Below are 19,363 nucleotides of genomic sequence, written 5' to 3'. Positions count from 1 at the left end.
TTAAATTGGACTCTTCAAATGATTTTTCCCGGCAAATGATCTAATGTGTACAAAGAGAAGACATAATGAAGCATATTTCACAATTACCACAATGGGTAGTCTGTCACTGACCTTTTTTTGGACATGTATAGAGAATATTTAAATAAAATCTTATTATGTTAGATACATGGATTAATAGGTAGAGATATATACTTTATTTGCTATCAGTGCATTCTTGATAAGATGATAATTCTGGAAATTGCTGGCCATGTTCAGTTTTTGATTGTTGTTGTACATTTCTACTCTAATGCAGCTAAGATTAGACTGGTTAATGTTATCACACTAGGTTGCCTGGTTTAAAAAGGAATATTCAATATATATAAAGCAGACAGCTCTCGTTGAGGAATCCTACTGTTTATATCCATCAAATATGTATACAGAATTGCAAGTACTAAGTCTAAGCTTTAACATACGGATTAAAACCTTGTCAAATGCTAGCAAAATACCAACATAGCCTGAATGTACGGGGGTAGGTCTGAAATGATCTTAATGACATAACTACAAGTGTTGCAACATCATGTCCTGTGTGTTGATACGAGGCAAGCCAAATGGCATTTCTATTTCCAGAAACAGCACGAGGGTGACTGTAAGGGTACGAAGGGCTGCAGTCATAGACATACTTGAAGGCTGTCCAACACAAAACAGCCCTGTTGCTGTAATGCACAGAGCAACTGAAGCAATCCTGGATTTAATCATTCATCTTTATTGCAGCATGATTAGTTCTTGGGAAGATGAACTTGAAGCTCAGTTGTATGTTTCATACATTTGAAAGTTATTCAGTTCGCATGAGAGCCCTTTAAAAATATGGATGTTTGAACTTGCTGTTTGTTTTTGGATCGGTTTTAATAGTGGTGCCATGTGATTGGCTTCCAGGAACTAGATGCCCCAAGGGATTAATCTTTTCGCACAGCACAAACAGGCTTATCCTATCAGCCAACCATACCGCCATACTCCCTCATTGAGTTGTACTCCAAGCAAAAATACAATTTGCTGCTTGCTATTAGGTTTATTTAATCAGCTAATACAAGTGCATTATAGAATTGAATTAAAATGGCCCCATGCAGTCGGAAAAGATCTCTATCTTTGTTTCCTGTAAACCTAGAAGAATAAAACGGATACCCTGTGAGCACATGAAAGGCCACCAGCTATTTCAGTCTCCCAGTTAACTTCAGAAAGGCCCTTGTCAAATCTTTTCACACCACATGTGTTGATGGAACAACTGGAATGTACCAACCAAATATGAATGAGGACATAAGATGATATTAAGTGGCCCTAACACTAGGGCCTTGTCTTTACTTTATTGGAGTACACCACTCATCCAGATATCATAAACACAGTAATGTTAGTGTTGAGAAGTGTCTTAACAAGTAACGCCTTTTTTTCAATTTGTTACATTTTAGTCATTTTGGCTCGAGGAAAAAAAGTATGTTCTGAATTCAGAAATGTATATAAGTAAGAAACCATAAAACCTTGTTTTCTATGTATAACAAACACTAGGTACTGTGGTAAATTGCTGTTTGTTTCTAAAAATGATTGATAGTATGAGGTCTTATATGTAGGATTTGATCTCTTCCTCCACTCTTCATTATCCCCTGGCTCATAATGCCTGTTGCATTGCCTATTGTTAGAGAGGAAGCATTTCATCAGCGCACTGAGATGTGCATAGATTATTAAAGAAACACTTGGTAACCAACCAATATCGATTTCTATCTGAAAAAGATTATGTCAGTGAAATTCCCCTTCTAACATCCCAACTATTATCACTAAATATATATATATATATATATATATATCACAAAAGGTTGGAAAAACCTGCACTAAGGTACAGCTTTCAGTAAATATTTAGTTGACAAGAGGGGAGAACATTTATTTAAGACTTGTTTTCAATGCAGAAATTCTATTTCCTTTGCTGTTGATATGATACAAACTAACAAAGACATTTTGCATAGCAATAAGACTAAATTAAAAACATTTAAAGTTGACAAATGAACAAACACTTACACAAGGGGCAGCCATCAGACCTGCCAGGACTTGCCTCTAGAGGCCGCTGGGAACTTGCACTCGTTCCTTTGCATTCCACTGGACCTTGTCTGACATGTTGCTCCCCCTCTGAGTCATCAGCACAGGGAGTGGAGGCCAAATCTATAACATGCCAGACATTGAACTGTAAAATCAACCTGCTTGAACCCATAAATCTTATTTCACTTTAGCATCCCTGAACTGCAGAAACTAGCTTTAGGGGGAGGGGCAGAGGAAAGGGAGGACCCTGTTTCCAACCCTACTGCAGCTGTGGTGTGGTGCGTCTAGCTTAGCAGAAAGGGCCATCACACCTGCACATTGGCATTGTTTTTGGGTCAGGGATCAAATACGTGTCGCTGCTGTAGGGACTCCTTCTGGGTTCTTGCTGCTGCAAAGTGAAACGCGGTTGTTTGCTAGCAATGCCTGTCCTTGTGATTTATTACCAAGCATCATAAGGACTCCGGAGGAAAGGAAACGACTGATAAGCTTAGCTTCAAACATGAAACATGTGGTCAAAAAACAAGGGGATGTCAATCAATGAGATTTACCAAATGTATAAACATGGTTGTGCACTTCAAAAGTAAACCACTGCTCCTTTAAGTCAAAATATAGAAAATAACCCATGAATTAGTTTCCTTTGGCCTACATTACAGCAACTGTTTTACTTCAGAGTTTGACACCAGACACATCCCTTGTGGCAGTGCTCTGGATAGTGACACAGTCAGTCCAATTTTAGCTTCAGATGGCTTCAATGAGTTCTGTGGTGTCTTCTGCTGCCAGTTGCACCGCCCCAAAAATATAAAGCTATCCTGATAATGCAGTCAAGTGTCAAAGATATTTTGACATTTGCTCCTTAGATGTTTAGGAACCTTCAACACCATCAACCACGGGCCGCCAACAACATTCCAGGCACCAGAAAGCCAGTAGTAACTTATTTTTTGAGAATGGTGTGGATGGTATTGACTGATGCATATGTGCAATTTTTTTAAATGTATGAGTCTGGTTCATGTCATGTGACAGCTGGTGGTTGTTTGACTCATTTCCCATGTTAGGGGGGCAGGGTTGCGAAACTGATTACATCAACACATATTAAAAACACAACATGTTTGTTCCTCTGTCATTGAGAGCGGCTGACTCAACTTCCACCGCAGTATGTCCTCCACTGGAACCAATGATTCCAATTCATATATATTCAGCCTATAAAACACACATAACTTGCATTTTTGATTTCAAGCCTTCAACTCGGCACACAAGAGTAACCGTGTTTCACGTGTGGTAATACCCAAGTATTGTGTGCGCGCAGTGTGTAATGGAATCTGGTGGTCACTCATCAGCCCAAGAATAGGAGGCAGCAGCTCCTCAACATAGTGTGAGAATGTCCCAGCTGTTGACTTGATATGGTTACGATGAACAGCAGCCAAATGCTCACCAAGGGCAGAGCTCTGTTTCTTATCATGTGTTTGGATGCAGTGTGTGAGCTCTGGACCTGGTTAGACATACCTTCTCTCAAAGAGCAAAAGCTGTGAAACACGTTGCTCTTCAGCGGAGGAATGCAAGCACATTCCCAAATGTACAATCTCACTTTACCTCTCTTGAAATTCACAATATTTCTAGGAACTTGTAACTTGATCAGAGGCAATTAGACATTGATCTCCGTCTACCATCAAGTGTTATTCTACACCTGACATGGTATCATATTGATATACACCGGGGACATGTCTGCTCTTCGCTCCTGGATAGATGTCCCTTAGAGTTACATAGGCTGAGTTATAAGATGGTTAACATGTGCTCTTCCTAATGAAGTCGGATGCATGATAACTAAGGTGGTTATTCAGAAAATTACAGTATTCTTTCATTCTATACTTTCACACAGAAACTAAGGTAATGAATTCTATTTACAAACACGCACTGAAAAGCTATCCCAAGCTTGAGAATAGACTACTACACACAAGACAAAACATATTCAAAATATATCTTACAAACATGTCTAACTGTAGAGAGTATATGTATTATACAGAACGATTATAATAAAATAACTAAACTAACCCTAACTGTCCCAGGACATAAATGTTATCTTTGGTTTAAAACAATAAAACAGTTACATTCATATCAGAGTAGAGTAACATGTGATCTGTCAGCATGATATCATCTTGGAATGGAGAAATAGTGCTCATGCTTCCTGTAGCTGCAGAGCTTATCGTAAGGTGGTGATGCAGAGGGGTGAGGGGTGATTGGATGTGGGTTTGGATGAGTAGTGGGGGAGGATGGTGGTAATAAAGCCTCACCATGCATCCCCTGGGGGAGGTCAGTGCACAAGCCCTGCTCCATCAGCCTAATGTCAGGCAGCTCTGCACAATGTATGTTTGCTCCACTCCTGCTGCCTTAAAGTGACCCCACCTCGCCGGGAGGAGGCTGTCCTCTGCACACTGTAGCCTGCCCCCTTTGTGGGTTTTTTAGGTGTATTACGGTAATGCACTCTGCAGTCACTCTCCACAGCCAGCGGCTTTCTCAGTGCTGCCTCGGATGTAGTCAGAGCAGTCTGGGAGGAGGCGTGTGGAGGTGGTGTGTCCACCTGGACCGCCGTTTGTCCTGGAGTACTGGGTCTCTGTAGCTGGGGGGGGGGGGGACTCCCGCTACCGATCCTCAGGCTGACGCTGGATCATGGGCTGTTCTGGCAGCAGAGCGTGCCTTAGTGCCCCATACGCTGCAGAGAGGGTAACTGGCTTCTACATTGTTCTATCTGCAGTGAGGAATATGAGCTTTAACAGGACGGAGAGGAATACTGTTTGTTTCTGTTTAAACGAATCAGTGAAGACATGTTGGGCTTGTCTTTCTTTCTATTTCCTCTCTGGTTCATGATTTAATTATGCAGGCTGTATGACAGTTGGTGTCATGCTCTTAATGAATCAGCGGAGAGTCGTATTTACAGTTTTTGGGTTTGGATGCGTCAGTTTGGAGTCTTGAGGAGCACTGCAGTTTCAGCGCAGCCTCCTCTTTACTGCAAACCTGAGTCAGAATGAGAGAAGTGAAAGCTGACAGCAGGCATGTGCTCCGAGTGAAAACACGAGTTGAATGTCTAGTTTCCATAATCCCCCTCCCTTGTTGCTCCGGTGCTTGTAATTTATTTGCATTTGGTATTCGAACAGTGTCCTGGAAGGAGAATCTGTGTCGGGAGTTGCCCTGTCAGGACATTCCTTCATATAGGAACCTTACAGAGTCATTATGCTGGCATTGTGATCTTAACTGTGATGATTTATGTCAGAAACCTGCATGATCATGAGCATGACTGTTTGTTTCCCCCCCCTGCAGCGTGATGAAGCCACACGGCAGTGCAGGGATCTCTCCCAGGAGCTGGTCACCCTTCAAGGAGAGCTGGGTAAGTGAGGTCACCTTGGTCACACACACCAGCTGTGTTTAAAGTTGTTATCAGTAAAGCACACACTCCTGCTCTGCCTGTAGTTCTCCCTTCTGATAAGAGTGTGTCCTTTTATATTATTCAGTTAGGATGACAAGTCAGGAAGCACCTGTTTGTTTAACTTTAGAGGATGAGGAACAATTGTTGTTCATCATGAGTCTTTGGTTGTTTACTTGGTTCCAATATTTGATTGCGGTGTGTAATGTAGTTAAAGATCTGAGTCATTGGCCATTTGATGCCAAGGACTCTTATGTTTACTTATCACTTTGCACAAGACAGTCTTTATTTAATTATACAAAAATACAATGTCAGATATGTTCCCATCTTAAATGAAATATGGCAGTTTCTAGGGTTGCACAATTAATTGAAGATTTCTTAAAAATCACAAAATGGATTAATGTAATAACCAAATAGCCAGAAGCAAAATATTTGTTGAAGGCTGAATACTATTTTCATACTTACTCGCCACCTAGATGCCCCCTGTAGTTCTTCCTCCACTTGTTAATTGCTTTTTCCTCCACTAGTAATCACATGCCTATCTGTCACGGCACCAGTGTGTGTTTTAAGTGTCGCTGAGCAGTGCCATGTCAGCCCTTTCCCCAGGGAGAGGCACTCTGACCTCTGACCCCCCCCCCCCAGTGGTGGAATGCCCCACCACCTGAGGCCTAATGACCCGTCTTCTCTGTCCAGCCTGTGAGCTGCCCCACAGAATAGCCTTATATTTACGGGCACATGCATTTCATCACTCTCACACTCACATACTTTGGTCAGCCCTATTGTTGTGCCCCCCCCCCCCTCACAGCCTCGGGACTTCCACATGACTGCTCTTATACGCTGAGCGCTGTTATATCTGAGCTTTAACACATTCTTTCCTACACTAACCTTTGATTCATGAGTAGTAAAAGATGCTTAGATATCCAGACACATTTATAAGTCCGCTTTTAGTTTTATTTCCTCTTGAGAGTGCTTCCACAGGGATGTCTCTCCTCACACAGCGATACAGTACAGTCTTGGACCACATCCAAACTTGTGATAGGACCACACCCCCTTTTATCATTCCTGACTGTGGGCCAAACTGCAGCTAACTTTAGATGAACTAGGCCTCCTCCCCAGAATGAGGCATGAGGTGTTTCTGCTGTGTGGATTTGGACTAGAAAAGGCTCGTATGACCAGATCTCTGTTGCACATGTTGTTGAGCCGTACATGCCAGCCCTAGCCTGATAGATAGTCTCTCGCTTGGCCACTGTTCCTGGATCGCTCATTCCACTCTCACTGAGGTGAATCCTCATGCTCATGAGGTGCATGAGTTCAAACTGCAGCTCTGTTTTAGCCGTTCAGAAACACAGACTCTGGAACTGTGTATATACATCCAATAAGAATGTCAATTATGATTTATCAAGATTTTCAACTATTTGTGAAGTTGTTCAAAATAACGTTATTGCAACCCTTAACTCGGATCAGTTTGAACTATAAACAACTTTTACAGCATGTAAAGCTAAAATGGGAAACATCATGTGCTAAAGGGGCGGCAGCTCATTCTGTAGAGACTTGACTTGGGAACTAAAGGACTGTTCGAGTCCCGATTGGACCCAAACAAATACTGATTGAGTGTGGACTGGCAGCTGGAGATGTGCCAGATCACCTCCTCTGAAAAACTGGCAGCCTGTTTGCTCTGATACCTTTTCATAACAGAAATATGTTTTATATGTATTCAGACCTAATGTGTATAGATCCTGAACTGAATTTCAACAACTTGGGGATAAATAAATGGTCTACTTGTTCTATTTCTAAATATTCCTCCTTTATCGTCTTCCTAATTGATCCTATTCTCCTTCTTCTGAAATGCTAAGAAAGGGCGTTCCCTCTGCTTCTTTTTGGTAACCACAACCATTACATCTTTATTCAGAATCATTATTCTGTGCTCTAGAACAGGACAACACTGTAAGATGACTTTTATTATGTACCTTATTTTTGCTCTGATTTGTGAGAGCACTGAATGTTCCTGCCACACGTGTTGTAGCATAGCAGAGCAACATCTGGGTTCAGTATTATATTACGCCCACTATTAAAGACTCACATAGTCTCAACTTCAATGTGGTTTATCGTCACATGTATTTGAGACCAAAATAACCTGCTATACATGAGAGCTGTTCTTCTTACTGTACTCCATCAGTGTTAGTTCACTAATGAGTGGAAGTTAACATTGGCTGGCTGTGTTTTGGCACCAGCTCTTAAACCAGAGAGGTTATGGAGTTGGTCTCCGCCACCCACTCCAGTGCAGACCCAAGCACTTGGCAATGGAAACAGTTGAGAAATAGTGAGACTGGATTACAGAACAAAAGCTAAAGCCACCTATTGCATAAACATAGACATGGCACTCTGCCAGCTGGAGAGGGAGGAAGAGACTCCTGGTGTACGGGTATGTCACTTATGATACTGATTTCAAGATGGTGGGAAGGAATTAAGAGACTTATCTTCATCTGCCTTTTAATAACTGCAGTGTAGTTGGCACATGCAGTCAAGTGCAAGAGGACCCTCCCCTCTAAAGTCACTTTTTCCATTCCTTGTTGGAGCACATTTAGTGTCACACATTAACATCAAGGCAGAACTTTGCTAGTTCCTCAGTGGATGGATCACATTTCTTACCTAAGCAGTTACTAATAGACATTTTCCTCTGTCCAATTTTAAAGAGTATTACAGTCTACAAAGCTGCATGAAATCACCAAATCAGTTCACTCTGGTGACCTGAGAGGGACAAACAACTTCTGTCTTTGACAAAGAACTTGTCATTTATTAACCAGCTAGAAACTCAACCAGAGAACCCCTAGAAACCGTCACTCTCAAAACTCTTGTTTCCATAGCAACACAAGGGCACTGTTGAACTGTTAGATTAAAGGTAAAACATCAAAGAAAAAGGCTTGTGTGTAACCACAGACATAGCTGGAATGATGTCCTTAAAGATCGCTACATAGTAGGTAAAAGCTACTATCTTTACCAAGAGAAAAAAACTCAAGTTGAAGTTTTTCTGTTTCCAGTCTGCTCCGTGCACTCGTCTGAGCGTCTGGAGAAGGAGCGGGATGAGTTGCGAGCGTCCCTGGAGGAGGCGCTGCAGAAGCTGCAGGATCAGCACCAGCAGGACCTGTCGGAGCTGGAGCAGAGGCTGCAGGCCTTCTACAAGGCCGAGTGGGACCGGGTGCAGCTCAGCCACCAGGAGGAGAGCGAGAGGAGCCGGACCCTGCTGCAGCAGCAGGTCGGTCCTCTGAACCACAACCTGCAGCACTGAGTTATATCAGGATTACATTGAACCACACGTAATCAGCTTACAAAAAGAAGTTCACATTGATTATAATTACATTAGGATACATTACTTTTATATTGTGATACTTAGATAAGGTTACCAATGACCTTTTTGGACATGCAACTCGGTATTTTATTAAATCCAATAACTATTAATATCTTACACTGCACCGCTACGTATTATTCCTGTACCTCTTTTACATGTATTTGCTGTATTTAAATGGTTTTCTCTTGCTTTTTTAAGTGTTTCTTTTGCACTATGTTCTAATAAACTTTGACTTTCTTTGTTGTTGAAATGTGTTATTTAAATATACTTGCCTTGACCTAAGATGTGCCGAGGACTCATTTCGTAATCAACTTAACAGCACTTTTATGTTCTAGTTTCTGAACTGCTCAACATTCATGAGAGAATACGCCAACAATTATAAAAGAACTTCTCGTGAGCTATCATATAAAACGTTGCATATGGATCATTTGCCTAACTAAATTATGATTTTTTTCTTTTTTTACATTTTAATAATAATATATGGAGGAAAATGTAGTATTGCCTCTTCGTGTATATCGTCTTGTCTTGTTAGTTTAGTTGAATTGAATTAGTTTGAAAGCCGCTGTAACTGTAAAGGCTCAGACCACAGTGGAGGTTGGGACATTCATTATATTAAATATACTGTAGCGTTAAAATGTCAATGTTTATTTAATCTTTTCTGTGCCTTAAGAGAAAAAGAGTAACACAAATCTTAAGTATTGCAGTGAACAGTAATGCCTAATATTTTTAAGAAGGTCTACCCTGTGTTATTTTTTTTTTAAAGATGGAAGAGTTGAAAGCCACTCATGAGTCCATGAAGCAGGAAGTGGAGAGCAGCCATGCAGAACAGCTGCAGTCTGTGGAGCAGCAGTATGAAGCGTCCCTGCAAGGTGAGGGAAGTGCATCTGATCCAAAAGAAACTGCCTTCCTGCTCTGAAGCTCAGAAAACCTCGGCTTTATATAACTTCTGATTTCCTACCTTGGTTTACAATTGCATGTGTGCATTGTTCCATTGCATAATAACAGAACACTTCTTAGCCTTGAGCTCTGTTGTCCAGATATCTGAAATATTTCTGATGTGATATAAATCCTCAGAGCTCAGAACAGTCCACGACCAGGAGCTGCAGTCTTTGGACGCGTCTCTGAAGGAGACAGGAGACACTCTGTCTGTAAGACTGACTTTTTGTTTTTCATCAAATAAATGAACTTACAAACCAATACAACAGTGTGTAAAATGTATTCTGAGACTTTGTTGTGCTGCGTGCGTCCACAGGGAAGGATTGAAGTGCTGACAGCGGAGAACAATGCTCTAATTGAGAAGCTGAGCGCCATGGAGAACAGGAGGAAACAGCTGGCTGAGAAGAGTCAGGTAGCGCCCCCCCCCTTATCCGTGTGCTTATTATAGCAGAGCGCCACTTTAGGAGCATCTCATGACCCAGTGATAGCCTCTAAGCTGGAGCGATAGCAGAGATAACCCTCCAGCAGACACTAACACCTCACAGTTTCTCTTGTGCCTCACTATGGTACATTTCTGCTTTTAAAACATTTTTTTTATTATTATTCTTTATTTGTAGTCACATGATATTATATTTTGCTCAAGTGACAGTTCAATCCATTAAGTGATCCTAAAACACAAACTAACCAAAAATAAATAAATACCGTAATACTTAAAAATAAAAAATGAATATGTTGGCTGTGTTAATGCAAACAGCATCAATCTTGACATCGGGTGAAGCTTGTTTGTTTTTGTTTTTTTAAATATTGGAAGTTGAACATCAGCTCCGGCCAAAACAAAGATAGTCAGACCCTTAGGGATAAACATGTCCCCCCCCCCCCCCCCCCCCAAACACAACATATGAAATGCCACAACATAAAATCATTCAGTCTCTTATAGCAAGCTTTATATTATGAATCTAAAATATGTATTTTTTTTTTATACTATTTTCCACAACTTTTGTTCACGTTGCCCTTATTGAAAAAAATAAATGCTAGTTTCTTCCTCAGAGAAATCCATCCAAATGAAGGACGGTGCTTATCACTGACTTTTCCCAGACTGAAAAAGAAATCCCCCCAAGCAGACGATTCTTTAATTGTTGGGATTATGGGAACAAATGGGCATTTAAAGGGTTGAAATGCTTCTGTTGTTATTGCCAGCACTATTAAAAATATACTACATGAAAGTGAAAAATAATAAATGTTGTCCCCTGAGGACATCACTCAGTGAGGCACACGGGTTCAAAAACCTAGCGGTTAAGAGTTGTTGCTTTTAATCATGAATCATTCTTTAACAGCGTGAACAGGAGTGGGTTAAACTCTTACACCTCTCCCGCGAGTGTAGATTAATATTTTCCCAGAGTGCAGTTTGGCGAGGATGCCGCTCTTCATCAGAGTAAAGTGGCTGCTCATCTTTCTGCTCTGGCACAGTAGAGTCATTAATGTTACTACCTCTGTTATGACCTGGCTCAAAAGGCCACAACAAAGAGGAGACACACCATATAAACAATTTAACAAAATATGTTTATTAAAGTAAGTGGTTCAAATCAGCCAAATGAATAAAGTAAGTGGTTCAAATTAGCCAAATGAATCAAGTGCTAAACAAGTAAAGCATGAGGTGTGAACGTCAGTGGCATCAGTAATGTAACGGCAGGGTGAGGATTGCTTGAGGGGGTGTGGCTGGATGCAGCACAGCCACACCCTCTCAAGATGAACCCACAGGGGCATCACACCTCACATTAGCCTGCCCACTATTTATAGGACAAGATGAGAGCATACATGCATGCATACAGCATGATAAGCAACAGCTCAATATCACCTTGTTCTTAAAAAGGACAGAGTTTAAACACTACCTTCGCTATGACAGCTAAACATCCAGAGTTTCGTTGTCCCTGATGCATGGCGCCCTCTGTTGTGTCTTTCTGGATTTATGTCCACATAAAATGAACAACCCTGGCTGTACTCATTTTTCTGATATTCCCTGAACATCTCTTGTTCTCTGTCCCTGCAGAAGGACTCCCACACCCTTTATCTAGAGCAGGAGCTGGAGAGCCTCAAAGTGGTGCTGGATATAAAAAACAAGCAGCTGCACCAGCAGGAGAAAAAGCTAATGGAGATCGGCAAACTGGTGAGGCACATGATCAGGAGGAAGAGCAACCGACATTTAACAACCAGAAGAATGGTTGAGTTATTTTAGTTTTGTTGTCTTTCTAGACGGAGAAGAGTGTGAAGCTGGATGAGAGCCTGCAGAAGGTCCAGCAGGAGAATGAGGACCTAAAGGCTCGAATGGAGAGACACTACGCTCTGTCCAGGTAACAGCTCACAGTGGCTGTGCCATGTATTAAATTATCATAGTTGCATTATTTTCAAAAAACGATTTACCTTTTATTCTGCAAATACTATATTTAGTATGATATCGAAAAAAGCCACACATTTTCTCTGATTGATCTAAAGTCTTGACATCTGGTACTGGCATTAGTCTGGTATATAACACTTATTACTATAAAACTTAAGAACACATTAAAAAACACACTTATCATACTGTAGTAAAAATCAAGACTTTAGAAAAACTTTGAAAACTGTAAACATTACTTTAACTAAATGTTTTCCAATTGCAATAGTTTTTTGACGTTGCATATATGTGTCTATCTTTGATATTCACCTTTTAAGTTAATAGATATTTGTTGTGATTATCGTAGTTTCTGAAATACAGCCGCTTTACAAAATAAAACCAGTCTAATAGTTTGACCAATTTTGAAGATTTCTTCAGATTTTTTTTCTAAGCACAGAGGACACCTCTAAAGGGCATTTAAAATGTCAGTTAAGGACGCACATCGGTTAATAAAAAAAATACACTGGTTCCCTCGTGGAATATGGGCATTGTAGTTCATTGTGGACTATGTCTACAACAAAAGCACTATTTACTGCACTGAGTAATGCTTGAATTACCTGTACATATTCAGTAGCAACCAATGGGTCTGTGGCTGGGAGCAACCAACAGGAAAAGGAAATCAGTCATTATTGAGAGACAGATTAATGTGTTGTTTATTTGGATCTTATAAGATTTGGGGGGGGAAAACGATCAACTTCACATCTTTAAATGTTTGAGCCTGTCTAACGTGTCCTCTGTGTATGTGTGCGTCTCAGACAGCTGTCCACGGAGCAGGCGGTGCTGCAGGAGTCCCTCACCAAGGAGTCCAAGGTGAACAAGCGTCTGTCCATGGAGAACGAGGAGCTGATGTGGAAGCTGCACAACGGAGACCTGAGCAGCCCCCGCAAGGTGTCCCCCACCTCCACCTCCCCCTCGCGCTCCTTCAGCCTCCAGTCCCCCCGCAGCTCCGGAGTCTTCTCCAGCCCCCCCGTCTCCCCCAGATAACGATGGGCCTCAGCTTCCGGGAAGCTCGGCCTCTCTGAGTTATCCCTCTGGAATAAAGAGCCATGTTTGTTTTCCTTAGCAACGCCTGACTTCTGGATCGGATGAACTCTGACACTTTCTGTACAGAGATGCTTTAAAGACACGAGTCGCACAGAAGCACTTAAAAAGCAAGGCCCCCTTGTTTTATGCCTTTCACTTCTGATGGATGGGGGAGAAGGAAATCTCAGGACACTCTTTTTGTTACTTGTTGGAGAGGCTCACACACACAGACAGGGTGCATCAAATTGCAATGCAACAATTAAATCTCAACATGTCAAACTGTCTGGGGTTGCATTTTGTTCAGACACACATAAAAATAACTTTTGCAAAGTTTTGGGAACATTCATTGAGATTTAGAGGTGGAACACAGCAGGAGAAAAATATGAAAATTGGCCGTTTGGGTGTTTTCCTAGGCAATTTCTAAAAATCCAAAAATGCAAGAATTTGTTTTTGCAAACATTCATTTTTAATAGAACAACATTTATTTATTTATTTAAGAACAAAAAGAACAACATTGAAATTAAGACTTAGTCCTGGTCCAGCTTGCGCTTGCAGTGGCGCAGATTTGGCTCTTGAGAGCGGTCATGCTCAACTGCCTGCAGCACATTCTGCAGGTGCTCCTCGCTCCTGCCAAAGAGTCTGAGGTGAGTTTGAAGCCATGCTTGGCACAGTCATTCACAACATTAATGGCACGTACATTCACCGCACCCATCTGGAATGCTTCACTGGCAGCCCAATCCTCTACATCCAGTGAGAGAAACGCTGGATTGATGTGCAGCTGCCGAACCAGCAGTCTGGGTTGGCGAGGTCAGCCAAGCTGCCGGTTGGTGAGAGGGTTGTAAACTTTGGCTTGCCAAAGCCAGTGCCAAAGCGGAGCTGTGTGGCTCACATGGGGATGTCAGCCGGCTTGTGCCCCAAGATGGCTGCAAGTGCGCACCGCTCGCCGACTGGCACCTTGGTGCTGAAGAGTGCCAGGGGCAGCATCTCGTCTGTCAGGTGCCATAGATGCCATACTCCAGTGCCTTGATTGCTGATGCTGCGATGCCCTCGTCAACAGACTTATACGCGTTCAGGTGGTGGTAGATTGTGAGGTCATTCCATGCGGCATCTCAGCCACCACGCAGGTCAGCCACCACGTTGCGTAGATGTGCGAAATTAAGTTTGCAAACGCCCAAATCTTCAGCACCTGTTGCCACGTAGCGATGGTCCCCTGAGGAAGCAACACAATGTGCTGCTCCATCAAGGTCATCTTGAGAGTGTAGAGCAGCTGGACCATCCACCGCGCCTTGTGCAGTGCTCACAGCCGTTGGAAGGTAACTGGAGTGTGTGCTGCACTGTCTGCACCCAGATACACAAGACACAGCTCTATGAACTCACGGTAGTCACCTCGCTTGTAGTTGAGCACTCCTGCAGCACACGCAATGAGTTCAGCACGCTACTTGCCCAGGAACGGTGGTTAGGCCTCATCAGGAATGTGTCGGGAAAATTGGCCGCTGTCCTTATGTGGCATCAGGTCCCAGTTGTCCCGGAGCCGTGTAAATAATGTAACCTCTGGCGAGTGTGACGTCTCCACCTTGAGGTCAGTGAAAATGTGGCTGAGGAGCACCTCGCCGATGTGGTGCCGGCACCCGGACCAGAGCAGTGGTCGACCCAGTGAGAGCTGGATGACAATGCAGGATGCAGTGTTTGACCCGGTGGTGTCAAACGCCATGTTGACAACCTGATCGGCGCAGCACCCCCCCTGCAGCAGCTTGCATGTCAGCCGGGCGATGATCATTCCGCATGGCACGTCAGTTCCCTTCAGCACACCAAGCAGTTTGAGTCGCTCCACATCTCCGACCACCACTGTCAGACGCTCCTCCAACTGGCGCACATTGGTGAGCATCGGCGTCAACTTGCTGTCCCAGTGAAGGGTGCACATGGGAGGTGGTGTCCACTGCTCGTGCTGTTCCTCACTGATGGCCTCCAGCATGTGGCAGCGCGCTCTGTCTGTTGTTGCGTGGACGTGGAGGCCTCTGCCCTATTGCCACCTTCAACCGTGTAGCCAGTGACACAAGACTCGGCCGGCTGAGGATGTCTGCTGGAATGAAGGCTGGTGCCAGTCTTCTTACGCTTGCGGGTGGGTGTGTTCTCCGCCGGTGGAGCAGCTGTTTCATCTTCTTGAAACCAAAGCCCAAAGTGATGGCACCAGAGAACGACATGTGCCGTTCCACCTCTAAATCAGCACGTATCGCAAACATATTTTGCATTTATTGTTTTTGCATGGATGGTAACACTTTTAGCACCCAGACAGATCAATATGCTGGAACTGTGTATTTTGATGCACCCCACACACACACACACACACACACACTACATGCAGTGAAAGATACACACATGTTGACACGAATGGAAATCCAGAATAGCTATGAATACAGATAACCTTGTCCCTCCTCAGTTTTTTATATGAAATATGCATTGAATATAAAACTGCTCCTTCTGAATCCCTGCTCCATTTCCTCACAGCTAACTGCAGAAGAGTGACAGTCAAAAGGCGTGTTCACACCGCAGTACTTTTCCCACTTTAGTTCATCAGAACTAAAGAGTTCTGATGAACTAAGTACAGATCGCGTTCACACCGGAATAAATCCCTGGGGAAGGATTAGGCAAATGAAGCCGCTGACGTCACTTCTTCTTCTTCTGCTTTGGGTTTACTGGCAGGCCGCAAACAACTTCACGGCGTATACTGCCGCCCAAAATCCCCGGCCGGAAATCCCCGGAGTTGGGGACTGGCTTCAGTAGAAGCTGCTGGGAGTCCCAGCAGCTTCTACTGAAGCCTTCAGAGTAAATCGCCAGAACGCCGACACCTCCTCATTTCCACCGCTCCCATGTTTTATTTTGTGTTGCCATAAGTTATTCTCTTTGCGTTTCTGCGCTGGGCTAATGCTAATAATGCTAATGCGAGGATAATAAAATGGCGGCTTCACAAAACTTTTTGGGAGTTTTACGGGGGCGTGGTTTGCAATCCGCCCAGCCAATCAGACATAGGAATCTTTTTCTCCCACGAAAGTACCTGCTCTCTAGCAGGGACTGAAAAGGGGGTAAAAAGGTTCTCATTAACTAATTTAGTTCCTGGGGCTTTTTGGTGTGAACGCAAATATATCGTAGTTCTGGTGAACTATTGTGGGAAAAGTACTCCGGTGTGAACACGGCTAAAGTGTCATCTTACTATCACCAGGGCTGTTCGAGTCTCGACCCGGGTTCAGAATTTATTTAGTTTTCTTTAAAGTTTGGGATTTTTTACACCGAGGTTGTCCGTTCTGTGGCCTCAAACTTGTTTTGTTTTCCACATTTCTTTGTTTTATTGTTGTTTTGACCAAAGGACCAATCCAAGTGTTTGTGCATGTGTTTGAGTCTTGGTAATCACCCTCACTGAACCCTCCTACTGCAGCTTTAACCTCGGGGCCTTTGCAAAGAGTTGAGCAGAAGAGGCTTTGTACGTACGGGAGACCCTGCAATGTCTCAGAAAATAGTATTTTGTGTGGATTTGTTATTATTGGTTTGTTGACCATGTTTGAAATATGCAATTAATAAAGTCTTGTTTTAAAGCTGGTGTAGCATTGTCAGGTTTTAAAACCTTGATCTACATTCACTCACCAGCCACTTTATTATATACACCTTGCTCGTACAAGGTCAGACCCTTTTGCCTTCAGAACTCCCTTAATTCTTCGTGGCATAGACTCAACAAGATGCTGGAGACATTCCTCAGAGATTGTGGTCCATATTGACATGCTAGCAGCATGCAGTCGCTGCAGATTTGTTGGCTGCACATCCATGATGTGAATCACCTCTCCACTACATCCCAAAGGTGCTATATTGGATTTACGGAAAATAATAATAGGCATATAAGGAAAACAGACACTCGTCACCGAGGTCACAATATCAATCGATCCAGCAGAGCAATAGCCTATAGGCAAAACAGGTCAACAAAAATAGCTGAAGTAGATGGTCAACTTCATTCATTTTGTTTCCGTTTTACTGATTTTAATCGCTACAGTATACGCTGCTCTCTCTCGTCTCCTCTTCACATCTAAACTTTTCGCGGCACACATACTTACAGCCAATCAGCTCTCTGAATTATGAGACGACGTTTGGTAGGTATGCCAGCACTTTGCCCCTATGGTGATTATTTTTTTGCTGCACACATTGAATACAAAAATACTTTTTACTGCACCCATTCATTTTAACAGCAGAGAGAGGGGCTTGCCCCACATCGCTCAACACGGCTCAATAGGCACACTGTAGACACAAATTAGAAGAACGCAGACTAAAACAGCAATGTACAGACGAATCAGATGACCAAACATGATCTTAAAATATATTTTAACATGTATTTCTTTTGCATATTTGGGGAATTATTATTTGCATTACTTTCTGCCGACACTAGGTGGGGCTGTGCCTGCCCCTAATGACGAGTCGCCACTGACACTGGTCATAAAGGAATGGACATGGTCAGCAACAATACTCAGGTAGGCTGTGGCCTTAAACAATGTTTAATTGGTAGTATGCCAAGAAAATGTCCCCAACACCATTACACCACCCCGCCAGCCTGAACCGTTGATACAAGCCAGGATGGATCCATGCTCTCATGTTGTTTACGTAAAATTGTGACCCTACCCTCGGAATGTCGCAGCAGAAATTGAGACTCATCAGACCAGGCAACATATTTCTAATCTTCTATTGTCCAATTTGGTGAGGCCGTGTGAATTGTAGCCTCAGTTTCCTGTTCTGAGCTGGCAGGAGTGGCACCTGGCCTGGTCTTCTGCTGCTGTAGCCCATCGGCTTCAGGGTTCCACGTGTTGTGTGTTCAGAGATGGTCTTCTGCATATCTTGGTTATAACGAGTGGTTACGAGCTCTGTTTGAACGTCACCAGGTCGTCTTTACCATGTCTACATGCCTAAACGCATTGAGTTGCTGCCATGTGATTGGCTGATTAGATAATTGCGTTAGACAGCAGTTGCACAGGTGTACCTAATAAATATGCCTGTGTGTATTTTGACCTACTCATGGCAGATACAACTCCTTTTAATGGTAACTTTTAAGATATTTATTAAAGGAATTCATTTTTCCTGGAACTTAAACTTAAACTCAGCAGGTATCAGTCCAGCCTGTTGTGTTTGGGCCAAATATCCTTACGCAAATGTTCATATCATTACCTTAAGTATAATCCAAAATCATAACTATTCAGCAGAGTGGAAACTGCAGCAAGTGTTGCGTTGGAAACAAAATGAGTTCTGGGCCTGCAAAACACATTCCACATACGGAGAGCATTAGGGTGTCAGCCTGGCACACAGCTCAGCTCTAAACCAGATTCTCCTTCTTCACAACATGCTGCAGAGCCAGAGCGACTTTAATGGCTGCGGCTCGGTCTGCCAGTATTTCATTTGAATGTAGAATAAATGCGAAGTATGATTCGTCAGTGATGTTTGATTAGGTGTCCAATTCAAAAGTGCCAGCAGCAGGGTGTAGTCCATGTGAGAGAAGCTGAAAGACTCTGACTCAACTATAATGGTTTATTTTATTATTTAAAGGGACAATTCACCCCATAATCAAAGTTCATATTTTTCATACAACCCTGTAGAACTATTTTCTCTCTTCCAAACTACACCTGTTAAGATGTGAGCATTAAGCCTCTCGTAAATGAATAGATGTAACCTTTTTTGTGATTTTGTTACTGGATGTAGTTCAGTAGAAAGAAGATAGTTCATGTAAGAAACGGCTCTTGAAAAGGACTGTAAATTATCTTCAGTAACAAGGGGCCATATTTTGTAAAAATAAATATTTCTCTCGTAGGTTTCAGATATTTTTTTTACCGTTTAGCGAGCCACAAGCAGTCCACCATCTTGTTCCATTATATTGGAAGGAAGACATCATACGACCGATATCTCCAACACTTTTCACCTAAAAACAATCTGAATTGATAAATAGCACTATTTATTTTGTCCCTTTTTGATACAAAATTCAGAGTCAGAATCTTTTCTAGAGCACCTATAATAAACTTGTACTCCAGAAACATGTTGTAAAACAGTTTTAGTCTTTCTTAATGTTTCAAGGGATGTTCAGTTTTAAGGTCTAGTGGTCTGTGGAGGATAAAAGGTCAGCGCTTCTTTGTTTTAGGTT

General features: G+C 42.7%; 1 protein-coding gene across 2 annotated transcripts in view; it reads left to right on the top strand.

The window, feature by feature from the left end:
• The window catches only part of mtus1a (microtubule associated tumor suppressor 1a), a 41,571-nt gene extending 24,781 nt beyond the window's left edge, over positions 1-16,790 (top strand). For both annotated transcript variants that reach the window (XM_079670301.1, XM_079670302.1), the window contains exons 8-15: positions 5,368-5,434; positions 8,509-8,723; positions 9,580-9,685; positions 9,891-9,964; positions 10,069-10,164; positions 11,800-11,916; positions 12,003-12,100; positions 12,936-16,790. In XM_079670301.1, coding sequence (XP_079526427.1) covers positions 5,368-5,434; positions 8,509-8,723; positions 9,580-9,685; positions 9,891-9,964; positions 10,069-10,164; positions 11,800-11,916; positions 12,003-12,100; positions 12,936-13,164 — 1,002 coding nt within the window. In that variant the 3' untranslated portion in view covers positions 13,165-16,790. The remainder of the gene's footprint in view (positions 1-5,367; positions 5,435-8,508; positions 8,724-9,579; positions 9,686-9,890; positions 9,965-10,068; positions 10,165-11,799; positions 11,917-12,002; positions 12,101-12,935) is intronic.
• Positions 16,791-19,363: the final 2,573 nt, after the last annotated feature.

This window comes from Notothenia rossii (genome assembly GCF_949606895.1).
Source record: "Notothenia rossii genome assembly, chromosome: 3".
Lineage (NCBI taxonomy): Eukaryota > Metazoa > Chordata > Actinopteri > Perciformes > Nototheniidae > Notothenia > Notothenia rossii.
This window is presented reverse-complemented; position numbering and strand designations above follow the sequence as displayed.